The 19,044-nt window shown below is 41.3% G+C and overlaps 1 protein-coding gene across 1 annotated transcript; it reads right to left on the bottom strand.

The window, feature by feature from the left end:
• Window positions 1–18,004: 18,004 nt before the first annotated feature.
• On the bottom strand, window positions 18,005–18,593 carry LOC104870517 (histone H2A-Bbd type 1). Its single transcript, XM_010636189.1, has one exon. It carries the CDS (start codon window positions 18,479–18,481, stop codon window positions 18,128–18,130), a length of 354 nt encoding a protein of 117 aa, XP_010634491.1. The 5' UTR covers window positions 18,482–18,593; the 3' UTR covers window positions 18,005–18,127.
• Window positions 18,594–19,044: the final 451 nt, after the last annotated feature.

Below are 19,044 nucleotides of genomic sequence, written 5' to 3'. Positions count from 1 at the left end.
CAAAGACAACAAGACCTAGGTGTGGACAGCTTAGAGTGGAAGGATGAAGAGATGTGCCAGCCTTTGCCTTTGTGGCTAAGAATCTTTACCCAAAGATGAAAATTTATCTGCCTCTTTTCACCACAAGAACTTATTGACTAATACATGACCGTTTAGGAGTGCTTCTGTTTTAAGATTTGGGGCTAATCTTGTTGTGAAAAATAAGACCACATGCCCAGGATTTAAAATTAGTTATATTAATAAAGAACTGCGTTTCTGAAAGAGAGGAGATGAGTGCTCAGAAGCCAGTACCTGGGTGACCACAAGGCATCAAAACCTTCATGTATCCAAACCATAGTAAACGATCCTAAAACCAAAGACCCCATCCAAGGACTGCCTTGTAGTCAGCAGCACAGTGCACTAACCAGGTTGCCAGGCAGCAGAGAGATACCTCAGTGTGACCCAGAAAGCAGCAATAAATGGCAAGGAAAAGGATGCTGGTGGTAGACTTTTGAACAGTGTGACAGTCTATTCACCTTTAGACACCTTTGTTCCTATGGGGGACTTTTCCCTTCTATTCCAAACAGACAGCACAGCCTTTCAGAAAAGAGCAAATTTCTCCAGCAATGTTTGTTCCTCAGCCTTACTTTGCCTCTCCTGAATAATTCTTCCCAACTCTGGCCTAGGAGTCAAAGGGTGGGAGAGCAAGAGAGTTTACCTTCAGGTACTTGTGCAATCTAAGTCTGAATTAAACTAATATTAGCCAGTCAAGAAAATATTCTGGGAAACCCATGAGTCTTGGAAACTGAAGGAGGACCTGAAGCCTGTCATCAAGGATGTGATTAGAAATCTTTCAAAATCAATATGGTACAAGCACTAATTAACGGGCACAGCTGGACAAGGGCATTTTAGCACCCAGCTGGGTGAAGCACTGGTGTTATAGTTGCTGGATCCTGGGGAAGGGGCAAAGGTGGTCAGGGCAACAGAGGGCAACCTCAGAATGTGTAGATAATCCACAACAGCCTCAGTTTGTCGACTTGTCTGGCACATGCAGAGCGATCTAGCTGCTCTGCATCAGCAGTCCCCCTCGGTGTTCCAAAGAGTTCACCAGCAAATTATAGAGTGTCTTTGTTTTGATTAGGGAAACCAGGTCTCTGTTTTGGGTCTAAGAGAGCAGGCTGCTGGCTTCCTTGTGAGAAAAGAAGGCAGGATGACTTTAAGAAACGAAAGACCCTCCTCTGGAGAAATGATTTAGATGAAAGGATTTCCTCCCAAATGGAACTGTGCTGTCGTTATGAGAATGAACTGGAAAAGCCCCTCCTCTGCCCAGAGAAAAGTGCTTTCTCTTTGTGAGAACAGGTCTCTAAATGAAGTGCCTCTTACCCCACTGGCAGATCAGCGTGGGAGCTTGTGTGTTAGAGGGGAGCATATGGCTTAGATTGCTGCTTCCCCACACTCCTGTGAGCGAGCACTTTGTACAGCGCACGAATCACTGACCTTGCTAAATCTTGGCTCTACTTCTCAAGGTCACCCTACCATTTCCCCTATACTTACTCCCTTTCTACTCCCTTTCATTTTCTTACAAGCATCATGCTTCCACTCCACTGACTGTCCTAAAATTTTAGACTTTACATGAAAGAAAACTGATTTGTCTTATATTTTTACATTTATTTTACTTTTGGTAAGTTTAGCAGAGCATAGAGGAGTAGTGAGAAAGACAGCTGGCTCAATGGATCTGTGGAGAACAGGGTGCTTCTTTCCAAAGTCAGTTCTCAACCTTGAACTCAAGGTGGCCCTTCCATTTCCAGAGGAAAGAGGCAGTCAGGAGTGCTGTGTTCTCCTGCAGTCATTCTGCTAACATTGTGCAGGTCGGCGTGTGGGATCACTTCCAGTGGTAAGAGGATGATTCAGTGTTCACAGCCCATTGATTTCCTGGCCATGGCAGCAGAAAATGTCAATATGGTGCCAGTTGTGGTGAGAGTCATTTTGAGACCCATCCCTTTTCCTGCTGCACCTCCTTGTATCAAGGATCCAGGTAGTGTATGGCAACTTTGAAGCCACTACGATTTGGGCTGGTTTTGGGTCATTGACTTGATTTCCACCAATGTGATTCATCTAATGTTCCAGCATAATAATCATTGTGCATACTTACACCAGACTATATATCTTGGACAATTTCAGTGTCTGAAGATTTAGGACTTCTACTTTGAGAGGTTTCAGAGATATATATTATTAGACAAACACATGATAGGCTCTGAGTAGAATGGGAAGAGAATTAGTTTTCAACTAAGTACCTTACCAGTGTCCAGCAGGTCACCTCACACCCTGGAACGCAGGTCAGTCTCTTGCAGGTGAAATGTTTTATGACACTGTGCCTGCAAATCACACTATCTTGAAAGCAGGCTCATAATTATCCTGGGGGACTATAGAAAAGCACTATTAATTCTTACAGATTTGGGAGGATGGCATGGCTTGCATCAAAGTCATCTAAATAGTATAAAATCAAGAAGACTGAGCCAGTCAGAGTGGCGTATAGATAGGTGCCTTCTCAGTTACTCCATACTACAAAGTGATGGAATTCCTACTATTTACCTTGTTTACCTCCTTTGCTCTGTCATTATATTACAGTGGTGGAGCAGGGCTCCCTCTATTTGTCCTATTCACATACTCTGTCCATAAATAGCATTGCACTGATGACCTTAGAGTATTTCTGATTGCCCTGCGCAGGTACTCCATTACAATGAGGGGATCTTTGTTCGGTTTACTTCCTCAGCTCAGTTTTATTACTACGCTGAGCATTCTGCAATCATCTTGTTTTCTGTGTACATGTTACTGGCCAGTCACTCCACTCCAGTGCTGAAGAAGTGTTTCTGTTCTTTGCCTCTTTTGCATACTTGGATCAATAAGAACCCTGCACTGATACTGTGAATATATTCTCTTGGCAACGAAGAATCTCCTGACCAGTCCTGACCAATTATGCCATTGAGATGCGGACAGAGAGATGCTTCTTTCTGCTCTATTTGCACTTTCTGTTTACTTGTACAACTGCACTAGTGGGATGAAGTGGATCTTTGACCCCTTCTAATCTGCTTTCCATTTGTACCATTGCACTGGTATAGAGAATCTTATTGTTTGTCCAATTCACGTTGTATTTCCAGCTGAATGGTGCACTGATTATGCAATTTTCTCCTCTACCACTTTTACGCCTCCTCTCCGCTTAATTGCACAACCACGCAGATGACTTTGGGAATTTTCCTGTTGCATACTTTGTATTCCATTCCTGTTACAATACTACATTGTGGTCTGAAGATGCTCCTAAATGTCACCTTTTCACCTTGTGCTCAGTTACTCGTATGCAGGAGTATTTGGGGATTTCTATTATTTGCCAATGTCATGTGAGTCCCCCAGTTAATCCACTACATAGATGGTGTGGGATTCACCCATGCACTGACCAGGAAGGGGTTCAGTCCTAGGTCCTGTCCAATTCCTCTTTATAATTACTCACGTTGACTGATATGCAAAGGCTGTCTTTTCCTTTTTTTTTTTTTTACATCCCTTCCAACAGATCAGAAGCAGTGCAGCCGTTCCTGTTTGTGTAATTTATTTTCCTTTCCAATTGTCACACACCACCCTGCTGGTGTGAGGATGACTGACCACCTTTGAGCTCTTGACATGTCATGCACAACTATATCAGCATCCTGAAGTTTTGTGGTTTCTCCATTTTCAGCTCCTGCCTAGAGAGCCAGTACACTGATGTGAGGTGCCCCTGTTCACTGTCTAAGTCACGTACACACCCAGTTACACTATGGTGCTAGTGTGAGTAGATACTTCTGGTTGCTTCTTTCGTATCCTTTGCTGATTTTCACCACTACATTAATGATGCAAGGGGCCACTCTTCTCTACATCAATTATATCACTTTTTAATTTACACCAACGGTAATGTAGGGATGAAGTTATAGTTTAGAGAAGCTTTCATCAGTCCTACTCACTTCTTCTGCCAAGGAAACTACTCCTCTTTTTATACTGTTCACATCATCTTTCTATTTAAACCATCTCATTGATAGCGCAGGAATATTCTTGCACAACAAAAATACCACACTAAGTTACACCACTGACTAATGGTCAAAGTCTCCTCCATTTTGGCTGGATCACTCTCTGTCCAGATAATGGCTGCACTGAAGCGGGGAGTTCCTCCTTTTTGCTCTGCTCACACCTCCAGTTTCCATGTACCCTAACACAGTGACAAGATGGAGTTTTTCTCTCCCCCCACATTTCATTCTCACTTTCTGGTTATATGACTATCCTAATGATATGAGAGTACTCTTCTCTGCTCTGTTTCTGTCCTATGTTCAGGAGCCTTGCTGGTATGCTTTCATGCTCTTCCCCCATTCTTTCTTCTTCTTATTAATTTTATTGGTACATTTTAGGAACGCAATATAATGACATTCAGCTTTGAGAGTTTGCACCTATACATAGTCTACCTTCGATCTTATTTGCCCATTCTTATCACCTGCCCAGTTACATCGCTGCAAAAATGATGTGGAGATCTCCTCTTTGACATATGCAAATCTCATGTCTTGTTACAACACTGAAACCATGGCATAGGGACCTCCCCTTTGTCTATTCACAATCTCCATAAAATTGTACCACAACAGCTATGATTTAGGATTTTACCACCTTTTCCACCTCGCCCTTCCGGTTTCTGACTCCACTACTCTGAGGACAGGGAAGCCTTATGTGTCGTGATCACCTCTATGAACAGTGACACAATTATACTGATGGTGTGGGGCTTCCCTGCTTTATCATTTTTCATAGGTGATGTGGGCTGCTAGTCCTTGGGCCATTCCTGTCTCCTTTCCAGTCAGCACTGTACTAAGTGTGTGGAAATGTTTTCTTTGCCCTGTTCAGTTCCCTTACCCAAGTGAAGCACAGCACTGACAGCTGGGGGAACTTCCTCTTTGTATTGTTCGAGTCTGACGTGGAACTGCACTGATGTTTTGAGGGTCATGTATTAGCTGCAGTCATATGAATTGTTCAGTCATACCCCATAGTGATGGTAAAGGGCTCCTTTTTGCCTAGTTATCACAATTTCCACCCCTCTATGCTTCGTTCATATATTCCCAGCTCCTCACTGATGGTGCATTGCCATTTTAATTCCTGATTTATATGCTCTACCAGGTATACCACCGCACTTGTGAAGGTTTCACCTTCATTGCCACTTCATGTAAGCTCTCAAGATCTCCATTGCCTTACTTCTTAGAAATTAATTTCATTGGTGCATTTTTGATATACGTAATGATCATATTCATCTTAAGGAATTTGAACCTGTACCCGATATGTCGGGATTCTTCTTTTTTCACCAATCACTGCCCTCCCTTCAAACCCCTTCCCTCCTATTTACAAAAGCTTTGTTTCCATTTTCCTTCTCTTGTATTTATGTTCTTTTCCCTTCCTTCATTTCCCCTTCACCCCTCCCTTGTTCCCCTTCTCATATGAACATTTTCTTTCCTTTTCCTAATACCGATTATATATTTTGATCCTTATTTACGCTTTCAATTTCTAACACCAGAGAAACAATGTGATATTTAAGCATATATGACTGATTTATTTCACTTAATAGGAAGGTATCAAGGTGGATTCATTTATCTAGAAATGTCTCAAATTCATCTTTCTTTATGGTAAAGTAGCACTCCACTGTATATTTTAAAAAACATATCTTCTTTACCTATTCATTTCTTGATTAGCATTTGAACTATTTCCAAGTTTTAGCTATTACAAACTGTGTTGCAATAAACATGGGTGTGCACATATCACTGTGGTATGGTGCTTTTAATTCTTTCAGGAACATTCCAAACAAGGAAAGAGCTGGGTCAAAGGAAACCTCTAGTTTTAGTTTTTTGCAGAATCTCCACACTGATTTCCACAGTGGTCGCACCAGTCTGCACTCCCATCAACAATGAAGCAGGGTTCCTTTTCCCCACAGCCCTGCCAGCATTTGTTATTGGTTAATTTTTTATAGCAACAATTCTTTCTGAAGTGAGATAGAATCTCATAGTTGTTTTAATTTGCATCTCTTGAATGACAAGTGTTGTTGAACGTTTTTTTCATACATGTATTTGCTGTTTGTACTTCACCTGAGAAGCGTCTATTCATTTTCAGATGCTCATTTTTGGATTGGGTCTTTAAATTGTGGGGGGCTCTGATATTTTTTAGCTTTTTACATATTCTAAATGTTAGCCCTTTGTCTGAGGAATGGCTTTCAAAATTTTTTCCCATTCCTTATTCTCTTCACTCTGTTGGTGGTTTCTTTTGCTGTGAAAGGCTTTTTAATAAGATGAGATCCCAGTTGTTGATTCTTTGTAATATTTCCTGTATGATCAAGATGTTGTTCATAAAGTCTTTGCTTATACTTATATCTTCAAGATTTCAACCTATTCTATCTTCCAGCAGATTTTCCACTGCCCTGGTTGCATGGGGCTGCATCTTCATGCCTTGTCTCAGCTTTGGTCTTGTTATGTCAATATACTGAAGATAGGGGAGCCTGCTCTTCGCTCTGTTCACATAGATCTATCACTGTGTGAATGAGTTTGGGCTCTATGGTTTGCTGCTTTAATCTAGGCTTTCCCTAGCACAATAAGCTTTCCCTAACTGCAATAATCATGTGGGGCTATACCCATATTCAGTTCATAGCCATTTTCAGATACACCACAATAATGATGGTGCAGGGTTCCTCTTCTTTGCCCCATTTACATCCTTGTTCAGTTAATCACAACATTGGTGATGTAGACCTCTTTGAGCTTGTAGCTTTCACTTCCACTCTACCTTTATACTACTGTATTCATGATGCAAAGCTGCAATTTTTTTCACAATTTACATCTTCCTTTTAGTCTACCTCTAAAATGCATTAGTTACCTCAGTTGCCCACTTCCTTCTCTTCTCTAATGATGCCAGCTTTCTCTTCTTTGCACCATTCTTATCCCCGCTTCACCCAGACCACCACACTCACCATGTGAGGAAGAGTCTTTGTATCCTATTCACATCCCTGTTTTAACTATAGCTTCATACTGTTACTCACAAATGTTCCCTGTCGTTCTTTACATCTTGAGCCAAATTACATCCTGACTGTACTAATTGAGCAGGGCTACTTTTCTATTCCTCATTCACATAATCTGCCTACCCATACCAGTACACTGGTAGGTCAGTATGCTTTGCTTTGATATGTTCTTTATGTCTTCTGTTTATACAACTACACTGATGGTGCTGGTCTCTTCCAATTCATCTTGTTCACCTCCCCTACTCAGGCAAACACTGTAGTGATGCAATGTTTCTCTCTTCACCATATCCACATCCCCTGTCCAGTTACATAACTGCACTGAAAGTGCAGATCTTCCCTGTTGGCTGCATTCAGATTCACTGTTCCAGTAACCACTGTACTAGTGGTGTAGAGTTCGTTTTTGTTGCCTGATTCACACTTTATGTCCAGTTGCTACAGCACTGATGATATTGATTGGCCCTGCTCACATTTTCTTTCCAGCTATAACACTATCTTGATGGGTTGTGGCTTCTCCTTTGTCCATACTGGGTATAGTCACACCTACTATGTATCTGTTTTCTTATTATTTTTCATGTCCCCTGTCCCCGTGCTCCACTCTACTGACAGTACAGGGCTTTTTGTTCTTTCCTCTCTGACCTGTTCTCACTCTGCCTCCAGTTACAACATTGCAAGTTAGGTTAGTGAAACTTATTGTTTTTGCTCCATTTGTACCTAGATGTGGGTCTACCACTGCATTTACAGGGAAAAGGTCATCCTCTTTGCCCTGTTCACACTTTTGTCCAGGCATAAAAGTCCAGTAATGATGTAGGGTTATTTCTCCTTTTCAAATTTCCTGTTCAATTACACCACTGACTTTATAGAATCCATTTCTTCTTCTATGCCCCTTTTGCTTCACCTGTCCAGATAACCCACTGAATTTATGGGCTGCGGTTCCTACTATTTGACCTGTGAATACCTCCCATCAAATTGTATCTCTGTAGTGATGTTTTAAGACACCTCCCCCTGATAGCGTCATGTTCTTTTCTAAGGTGCACCATGGCACTGATGGTCTGCCCCTCTCTTTATTTCATGCATAGCTTCTGTGCGGTTCCTCCACAGAAGCTACTCCTCAGGTAGTTTTAACACCGTATTAATGACTCAGGTATCACCCCCTTACCTTGCTCACACCAGGCCTGGTTACATCATTGGATTAATAGCATGGATATGCTCATCTCTTTTCTCTGTGATGCTGAGTGCAAGACACAGCAGTGTATAAAGGTCTCTGTTTGTTCTGTTCATACTTTCTGTTCATTTACAAAGATGTAGGGCTGCTACTTCTCAAAATTTCCATTTATCTTTTCATGGGATTGATCGTGTCAAGCTTCTCCTCTTCCCCTGGTTCACACTCTATACCCAGTCATACAACTGCACTGAAATACAGTGGCCCTCCTCTTGGCTCCTCTCATGTGCTTGTCCTTTCACAGCACAGTGATGATGATGTGAGGATCTCCCCTTGCTCATTGAGTTCCCCTGTGCACTTCCAACTTGGTTCTGATGGTGTTTTCCTTTACTGTGGTCCCCAAACTGGCTCATAGCATTGCACAGATGCTTTGGACATTCTACTTCTGGTTCCATTCTCACCCCTTGCAGCAAAGCTACGGAAACCTGATGGTGCACCCTCCCTCCTCTTTGCCTCATTCACATAATCATGCTGGGATACATCACTGGAGTGATGTTTTGAGGCTTCTTTTCTTTGTCTTGTTCATTTGCCCTGTCTTCAGTACTAAGGGTGTGAGGATTCTCCTATTTTCTTTGTTTATACCTGTTCTGGCATTTCATCTTCAAACTCTTGAGGTAGGACTCATTTTGGTCCTTCCTACATCCTGTATCCAGTTCCATGTTTGTACTGATAAGTCAGGGATCAGTGTCTTTCTCCTGTTCAATTTTCAATGCCATTTGGTGCACCAAATGTGTGTGGGTCTTTCTATTTGTCATGTTTACATTCCAGCTCACTGACCTCATGAGTTCATGCATGACACTTCATACTCTTTGTCCTGTTTGCATCCCCTCTGCAGCTATACTATCATGACTATGGCACAGGACTGCTGTTCCTTGCACAGGTAATATCCTCTAGCCAATTATGCTAGTGCTACTACGACATTGATAGGGCCCGATTCCTTCTTCTGTCCCACCCAAATTCTCCATTCAATGAACCCACTATACTGATTCTGTGGAAATGCTCTTTTTTGAGGTGTTCACATCCCCGGTTTAATGGTAGCTCTACATTGTAAGTATGGAGTTACTCTTCTGTACCTTGCGAATATCCTTCCTCTATTCCCTGCTCATACCTCTGTGCCCTCAGCCCCTTCCCCACTCTCTTCTGAGAGATGACACTACACCCTCCCCTTTGGTTGATTCACAGCACTTGTCCACTTGTACCACTACAATGATAGGCTAATAGCTAACAAAGTTAGTCTGTTTTATTCCAAGTATATATCCTATCCAGTTACACCACAACACTGGTGGTTAAAAGCTTTCATCTTGGGCCTGTTAGTGTGCATTTCACTGTACCATGCCCTGATTGGGGAAGAGGTTCATTTGTCTTGTATCATTCACCCCCTTGCCATTTTCACTACCATGCTGAAGTGCTTGGCCCCTTTTCTTTGCTATTTGGACATTCCCTGTCCAGACTTGCCACTATAATGATGGTGTGTCTCATTTCTGTACACATCTTTCAAATGCTGGACCTCATGGTGATGCTTTCCTTCTTGCTGCACTCATAGGTTAAGGGCTATTGTTCTAACGGGTAAGGCTTCTCTTTATGGCCCCATTTATATCCCATGTCCATCTGTACCACTGCCTTAATGGTGTGAATTCATGTCTTGTCCCTATTTCCACCTATTTCTTACTTATACTAACACACAAATAGGTTAAGAATCCTCCTCTATTCCCAATCACTATCTCTTCCCAGTAACTCCACTGCCTGGTGGGATAGCATCTCTTTATTTGTCTGCATTCCCTGACCAGTTATTCCACTGTGCTGTTAGTGTGAAGCCCCTACCTATTTGTTTGGCCATTTCTCCTCCTTCCCAATTATACTAACATTATAACAGTTTGAGGAACTTTATTTCTTTGCACCTTCATGTTGACTGTGAATTTACATGCTTGCACTTAGTATAGAGCTTTTACTCTTTTCCTTGTCCATGTTCCCTGTCTAGCTATACCACTATACTTCTGGGGCAGTTCTTTTATTATCTTACAGATTCACATCCTCTCCCATTATTGTAGTGAATTGATGGTGTAAGAAACTTTTCCTTTGCCTCTGCAACAGTCTTTCACCAAGTTCACCACTGCAATGATAATATGGGTCTAGTCTTCATTACTTTGCTAATATATCCCATTAAAATATAGCACTGCAATCTTGTTGGCCTATTCACATTTGGACCTTACTTCATTGATGATTTGGGAATATGTTTGTTTTTTCTGGTCACATTTTCTTCATGGTTTATTCGCCAGACTGGAGAAATGAAGCATCTCTTTCCCCATCACATTCTTTGTGCACCCCGACATTCTACTCCTGATTTAGGGTTCTTCCTCTTTGTCATGTCAACAAGATTACATATTGAATTATATGAAATCTATAGAAAAGGTAAACATGCACAAAGAGAAAGGTCAGTGACTTTTTTTTTTCATTGTGGCTTCAGGATAGGGAATAGAGAGTGACCACATGCAGGCTGGGGTAGTATTTTAGAGGTGGTAGAAGTGCTAAAACTGAATGGTAATGATGGTTGTACAACTTCGCAAATGTACTAAAAATAACTGCATTGATACAATAGGGGAATTTTTGTCATGTAAATGATACTACTTTATTTAAGGAATGGAGAGAAGAGAGGAAGTCAGGCACCAAGCAAGCAAGTAAACATGCCCAGAACCAGCAGAGAACGACAGGTTTTATACGGTCCCAACAGCCACAGTGGTACTAACCACAGTTTGTGCCTGGAGGATAACTACAGTGCTTCACCCTCATAGCACAGATAACTCACAAAGCTGGGCATGCTGTGGCCACTACCTTTTATTTAAACCACAGAAGGTTGACTACTTCAAGGACATGCCATGAGAGTTACAAGCAGCTTTTCTTGGACTCTTCACAGATAATTATTTAATTTTCTTGGCTTTCAAGAAGATTTTCCCAGCTCTCAGAAATGGAGCATAGTCCCTAGGCTACATCCCTAAATTATCACAGTGTAGCTTGTTGCCAAGTGGTTACATAAATTTTGACTTTGTGTAAAATACTAAGACAATTTAAGCCCAGAGTATATGATATCAGGGCATAGCTATGTATCAATGTGAATTCATTCTGCTTGAGTGAATGCAGTTAATAACAAGGAAAATACCCTGGTTTTAATGATGTCAGTAGCTGTGGTGATTGGGTGATATGAGATTTCTAGGAAGTTCTTCAAGAGATACCTCTAAAAGTGTAGCTTTGTTCAAAATGAGATGCATTTTCTGAGTTGTTGATCCATTAAAGAATACACAGTGGGTGGCAAGTGGATCTCAGATGTTTTAGCATTGCCTGAGGCGTGAGCCCTATATGACTTTTCATGAATTTGGGAAACACAATCTGATTGACTAGTGGTTAGAAATACTTTATGATTTGGATGGGAGGCAGGAAATCAAGAACAAATCTAAACCCCAGTGCAAGACAGGAACTGATTCTAAATAACCAGGGTGAGAAAAGGCACCTAACAAGCCCATGTTTGGGTCCCCCCTGAAAATTTCAGTAATAAAAGTAATCTGTTATGACTTAGGCTGTTGGAAAACAGGAGAAGCTTTATAAAACACGTTGGCAGAAAGAGATTTATGTGGATTGTCATTTCCTAATGTGTTTTAATTCCCCAGTTGTAGGTTATCCTTGCAGCTTTTGGCAATCCATGCTGTGCTTGGTGCTGGGGCAATAACCTCTTCTCCACGTAAGGGATGGATAAGTACTGCCAAGTTAATGAATCATCTTGTCACCAGAAAGCTGGGAGCACAGGGAGGAACCAGTTTCTCACTTCCTTCATCCTTTGATCTTTGTGCCTTGATGAAAGAATTCAATCAGTGTCATGAAGGCATCTGCCCAAGTGGCGTTTGCATATCTTTTTATGCACACAAAAGTTTCTCCTGAGTTCAAGAACTAGGATAACTATGATATATATCGACATTTTTACTGAGAAGTTACTTTGTAATTGTAAAATGTCCTCCTGTCCTTTTCAGATTGTCACTATTTCCTCAGGAGCTTTAATTATGTAAGGAATTTACATAAGAAATTTAAGAAAAACTTAAATTCTTAATTTAAACCAGGTCTTTACCCAAGGCAAGCTGGTCTTCGAAGAGTGTTTCTTTTTCTGATATCACTGAGCTGTTGGGAATGCAGTATGCTTTATTCCAGAGTTAGATGGCCAGGTGATCATGTACAAGAAGGTGCACAATGTATAACATTAAAATTTCATTATATTTTGTGGATTGTTTTGGGTCTGAAACCTAAAAAATGATTATAAATGTATTATACATTAAAGTGTTTGTTTCTTTACCTATCTATAACTGACAAAACATGTTATTTTGTACCCCCTCTTTGTGCCGTAGGCCTGCTAATATGCAACTATCTGCTTAACAATCTCATATAACTTTTTTTTTTGTATCTGGGATCAAACTCAGGAACTTGTGCTTGCACAACAGGTGGTAAAACCACTGAGCTAAATTCCTGGCCCTTATATCTTTCTAACTCAATAGTAGCTGGTAGCAGAAAAACCTGAAATTTATTCCTCCACTGGTCTCATATCAAATTCTTCAGCTAGGCATTACTTTCAACTATCTAAGAATCATATGACACTATGCATTCCTGACCTATTTGCTATCCTTCTTGAGAATATGGTTTAAGAAAAAAAATCCTATTTCCCTATTCGAGAGGGTTTTGGAAGAATTTGGCTAAAATTTGGACGCTGAATGTCCTCCAAAGGACTGTGTGTGAAAAGCAGTCCTCAGGGTGTCACTGTTGGGAGCTGGTGGAAATTTTTAGAGTGGGGTCCTTAGATATTTGGGGGAATATCCTCAAAAAGGATTTTGGTGTCCTGGCCCATCCTATTTATTTTTTTCCTTCTCGCTGATAGGATTAGTGGTTTACTCTTTCATGCACTCCTGCATGGATGTGCTATTTTGCCAGTGGCCCAAAGTCGTGAGGACATTTGATCAGGGACTAGAACCTCCAAAACGAGGAACCAAAATGAAGCTTTTCTTATTATAACTGAATTTCCTTAGGTATTTTGTTACAGTGATGGAAAGCCAACTAACATATAGTATAAAATAATCATTCTTCTGAACATCAAAATAATCATTTTCAGTGCAAAATATGGAGAGGGAGATAATTTTTGTACAAGGACAAGAGAACCATAGGTTGAAAGTTTAACATAATAAAACATAAGGAAAGGAAGAGGTCAATTTGGAGGTCGATTTGCCAGATTGTAACTTCAGGAGTAATTAAGAAGAACATTATGTCTTTCAATTAAGGCAGCTGCCTTGTGGCTATAGATTAAACGAAAGTTCCGCCGAATGCCCTGTTGTAATTCTTACTCTTGAATTGTTTGCAAAATGATGTGGGAAATTTAGAGTCAATATCAGGAGATCTCATGAGGAGTAGCACTAATCTAGGAAATTCTTGAATTACTTAGTAGATTCAAAATTATCATGCCTGGAAGGGAAGGCTAGCAACACACCTGTGTATGTGTCAGTTGCGATGAGGAATATTGGGTGGCCATCGTGGAGGGAGGTCCTAGCTGAAGATGACAGAGACCCAATATAATCAAACTGTCATCAGGTACATATCCTTATGCCCCGAAGAATTGTGTCTACAAATGTTAAAGATCAGTGTTTGGTAAGGGTACACACATCACACCTAGCTAATTAGGACAAATTTGATTTTACCCAGCTTTATCCTTTCCTTTTTTGTCTGAAATAAGTAGACACAAGATATGCCCAGGTTTCATATGCCTAACAAGCCATGAAGAAAGCCAAACAATAAAGATTAGTGTGGGGGGGTGCCTGTCCATATGTGGTGCATTTAAGTAGTTTCTTATTTAGGACAACTACTTGGGGTATGAGGAATCTCTATACTAGTAACTGAATATCATTTCTTCTGATTTTGTGTGGCTTACACTATCCAAATTCTATATTAAATTGAGGGAGAGAAAAGAACCTCCCTGCATCTCACAAGAGTTCCCAAGGTATCTATCAGGTTTTAATTAATATATATTTTACTGTTGGACTTTAAAATCAGTTTGTCGTATTATTTTTCCATAAAGAATGTTCTTATCCCTACCCCAACATTTAAAAGATTTTTGTTTGTTTGTTTTTGTTTTTGGTACCGGGGATCGAACTCAGGTCCTTGCGCTTGCAAGGCAGGCCAACGAACCGCTGAGCTAAATCCCTGGACCTAAAAGGTTTTTTTGTAACTTCCTAATTTTGAAGCCATGGACTCTTATGGACCCACAAGTAACACTACTGGGAGAACAGAAGCCAGTTTTCCTCCCTATTCTTTCACTGTTTTATCCCTGTAGAGGACTCCCTTCCCCTGTTGAGTTGGTGAATTCCTTGCATCCTATATTTTCTATCTTACTGAGTTTATTGGTATTTTTAAAGTATATAGTTCAGTTACATTCATCATTGGATCTTGTACCCTTACATGACAGATCTTGGTTCTCATTTTTCCCCATACCCCTACCTTCCCTTCATCATCCTACATTTTGAAACACAAACATCTCATAATCACAATATCTAACCTCTTTTCCTTAGTAGATTTTGTTCTAACAAATTTAGAACCACTTTCTCCCAATGTTATGACTCTGAAGGAGAGATAATAACTATATAAGGTAGGTCCTATTCGCTGCATTTCCTTATATTTAAACTACATTCTTTAAAAAAATAAAGAAAATTCAGCATTCCAGTTTTATTAAGACTGGTTTGTGGACTGGCAGTGGTCCATGAGCTATTTGTTACTGGCTGGCAAGTGAGTGAGCTCATTTTGTTCAACAAGATATATTCCAGCTTGAGTGTTGTTGAATTCAAATGACAAGTCAGGTGTAAACTTCATACTAGTCATGTGCAGTAGGATCATCTATCATTTCACAAACAAATGCACAATAATACCAAACACTATGTTGACCCTAGACCAAAGATAAATTGAGATGTACTATACTATTTCATCAAATGAGAAAACTGGCTACCTGTGGTTTTAAAACAACTTTGTTGTGTGAATAAGAAACTCAACTAGCAATCAGGTCAGTAGTTACTATAAATGAGTGGCATGAATCACACATGAAATTCATTGGGAAAGAATGTGGACTATGGCAAACCAAGGATGTTATTCCTCAAAGGACAGAACCTTGTCATTTTCAGCTGACTATAAATATATATATATATATTTAATTCTTCAAGAGTAGATATAAATCCAGATATTTAGGTAAAAACTTCCTGATTTTAAAATTTCAACAGCCAATTAACTTTCTTTAAAAATACCTGTGTAATATAGGCTAATTTGTCTGCTGTCTAGATTAGGTATGTGAACTTCCATTTGTAATTTGTGCATTATTAAATAATGCTTTTGAATTTAGTAGAACAACCTCTTTCTATAACCATAATTTGGAAGTAAGAAAGGCCATTTTTTAAGAGTCAAAGCAACTTATAGGATCTGTCGCATACTGGAACTAGGGGAACTGGGCCTTCAGAATTCTCCAGTTCCCAAAGGATGCTCTTAGTGTAAGGCCATTCTTATTGCCAGGCCTTGAGTTCATTCTAACACCAAGCCAGTTGCCATTCAAACTCTCCATGTCTTGACTTGTAAGCACAGCTATTCTCATAGGTGATGTTTTCTACCCCGTGAACCTGTGTTGGTCCCTTATAGGATTACAGACCCAAATTGGCAGTTTCTCCTGGCTCCCTTGTATTTTAACTTATTCTCTTAACTTTGCACTGGTCACTGATAGTGTTCTATTTGTACAGCTCAAGCTAGAGAGGATTCTTCCTCAACATCTCTCCTCCCACATTACACAAATTGAAAAAAGGCCTATACTTGAGTGGGCTCATGCCTTCTCAAGAGCAGTGACTCTCATGCCATTCTCCTCCCTTGAGTGTATGTTCTTTGTATGTGTAAAAGGGACGTGTGCCAGGGTACTGCAGTAGACTGATGCTATGCTGGTTGGTCATAGCTTCCATGTTTCACGTGAAATTCACAAACACAATTCACGAAAGAATGACAGTGTCTGTGCTGGTCCTACTTGGATCTGGACTCTTGGTTCTTGCCAGCAGAAGTTCAGTAAGACTCAACTTCCAAACTCCACCTCAGACATCAAACAAAGCCTGAAATACCCCAAGGATCCTGGCTACTTACAGGAGGCACAGTGAGAATTGGTGTCATCTGTGCGGTGGACTGGAAGTGGACTATTTGGCCCCAGAGAAATGTTTACCTGACATAGTTACCCCACGTATTATGGCTTCTCTTGCTTGGAATGAATTCCTCTTGATGCTGTCCTATGGAATGTCTAAAAGGTTGTGTTCATTCTACATAAGCCATATCTGTAAGTGAAATAAGTAGCTTTCAAACCTCAGATAGCTATTTAACCAAAGTGTCAAGATGTGAGTGTGATTGACTCTCTGCAATTGCCCATTTTAGTAGCCATCACATTTCACTGGACTAGGAGTTATCAGGTCTTGTCATATGTTTTGCAGAGATAGGAGCAAGTGAAGGTGTCCTTACAATGTGATCAGCTGAAGGAGGCTCTCTACCTGTGATCTCTGAGGAGAGATGCCTCCATACTACTACAATGAACAAAATGGAAGAGATGAACTTGACTAAGGCTAGGAAGACTTCATCACTCTCGAACAAATCCCAAAGTTATGGGGTAGGTATCTTGAAAGTGAGTTTTCTGTAGATACCAGGTATGCTAGATAAAATGTGGCACAAGGCTTCTTGGATTTCTACAGGCGCAGCTCCCAAAACTCTCTAAGAACAACCTTAACGCTATCCCCTTTACTTACAGACACTCCTATGAATTACCCAACAGCCCAGCCTGGTTAGACACCAGGCAGAAAGAGCAGAGAGGAAATCAGGATGTGGCCTAGTGTGTTCATTCCCTCCTGCCTCTCTCCTCCTCATGGCACAATCCTGTCTTTTGACAAGGAGCTTCATGAAGCAGCTGTCACAGCCAATGGCCCAGCACCTAGCATGCTTGTGCAAATGAGTTAGGGGAGGGGATAGACATAGTTAGCCATTAAGGGCTAAGCTGTGTCACAAGCTGGGTGAAGTGTCCTGTTTATAGGCATACACGGGCCTATATTTGGGAAAACTTCCAGATGGAGGGACTTTTATGTGACCATAGAAAGAGAGTTCTTCCACATAAAACATTACATCACTAGCTGCTATTCTTTTTTAAAGTCCTCTTTTAAAATGAAGCAGACTATAAAAAGATAAAGGGATGATGAATTAAATCGCTTTAATATTTCCTGTTTTGTGTATTTCAGTCTTGCTTCCCCATCACTTCTTAGTCTTCATTCAAATGCTCATGTCCCATTAAGTTCCTACCAACAATGTCCACCCTTCACAATGCCCCCATTTCTGTCACTTTCTGACTTCAGACCTGCTCCTCAGTGCTGGTCCTAAGCTCCTCCCCAGGTACCAACATCATGCTGAGAATTAAACTTTCTTGCCTCCCAGGATTTTCCTTCCTCAGAGCCTCTATGGAGGTCTTCTTTGCCCTCTACCCACGCCAGCTCCAGCCCTGAGGCCACGCCCACACAATACCCACTGAAACTCCTTCCCTGAAAGCGCCGATTGGAAATCCCCACACTGACCACAGCTCTGACCATCCCTCTAACTTTCAATAGGTAGCTCTTCCTGGATGCCCACCCACACCTCTAACTCAAAATGACCGAAACGGAAAGAGTCAGAACAAACAACTGGCATTGGTTTAACCATTTTATTGGCAAGGCCGATAGCGATAGCAAGGGCTCCCTCATGCATGGGTGTTTTGAGGGTTGGATGAGGAGGTCGTTGAGGTCTTGCCGTGCTCTGGGACCCAGGTCACATCACTTCTTCTTGGGTCGGGCCGTCTCATCAACCAGAGACTTATTGTCATCCTTGACAAGGGGGCAGAGCTGCTCGTTGTTCTCCATCGCCGTCTCCAGGTGCTGTGGAGCGATGCGCTTCCTGCGCTTGTCCTGGGCCTCCTTGCCAGCCAGGTTGAGGATGTTGGAGGTCAGGTACTCGAGAACGCCGGCAAGAAACACTGGTGCGGACGAGCCCAGGCGCCTGGCATAGCCGCCCTCTCTCAGGTAGCGCTCCACGCGGCTGACGGGAAACTGCAGCTCGGCTCTCCGGGACCGGGACACTGCCTGCTTCCTATGCTTGGAGCTCTTCTGATTTCTTTTCTTCGCAGCCATGGCGCTTGCTGTGTTTGGCTTCAGTTGTCCCGGCTCGATTTCGCTTCTGGCCTGAGCCTCTCGAAAGAGCAGTGCTTGTGCCCTCCCGCTTGCCTCTCTGTGCTTCTTATGGCTCAGGAGCTGCCTTTGTGACAACCTGGCCTTTGTGATGTCATTGGTGTCCACCCGGCTCTGGTTAGGCCTCTGTCTATGATGAATCTGATGGTTATAGTAACTGGATGCTTTTTTTTTCAGGGAATTCTAACCTTCTGCTAAAGTTTAACATTATAGAAACATTTCTGTCTCAATAAAGGCATTGCCTGGTGGTTAGCACACCATTCAGTCTCTCTGGTCACAGCCTCATTTTGTCTTTGTGCTCTTTTACATTCCTTTGTAAGCCATTGGTCACTTATAGGCAGACTGAATCTCATGTCCAGTAGAAGTGCATTTGTCTTACTTATAGTAGTGTAATGAAAACAATCTTGCTTCCATTTATACATTACTTAAATGTTCACAATTGAAATTTTTATCTTTTAATTGTCTTTTTTCATGCTTATAACACCAAAGTGTCTCTCATGAGTTGA

The sequence above is a fragment of the Fukomys damarensis genome, unplaced genomic scaffold (genome assembly GCF_012274545.1).
Source record: "Fukomys damarensis isolate Sample0158 unplaced genomic scaffold, DMR_v1.0_HiC HiC_scaffold_39, whole genome shotgun sequence".
Taxonomy (NCBI): Eukaryota; Metazoa; Chordata; class Mammalia; order Rodentia; family Bathyergidae; genus Fukomys; species Fukomys damarensis.
This window is presented reverse-complemented; position numbering and strand designations above follow the sequence as displayed.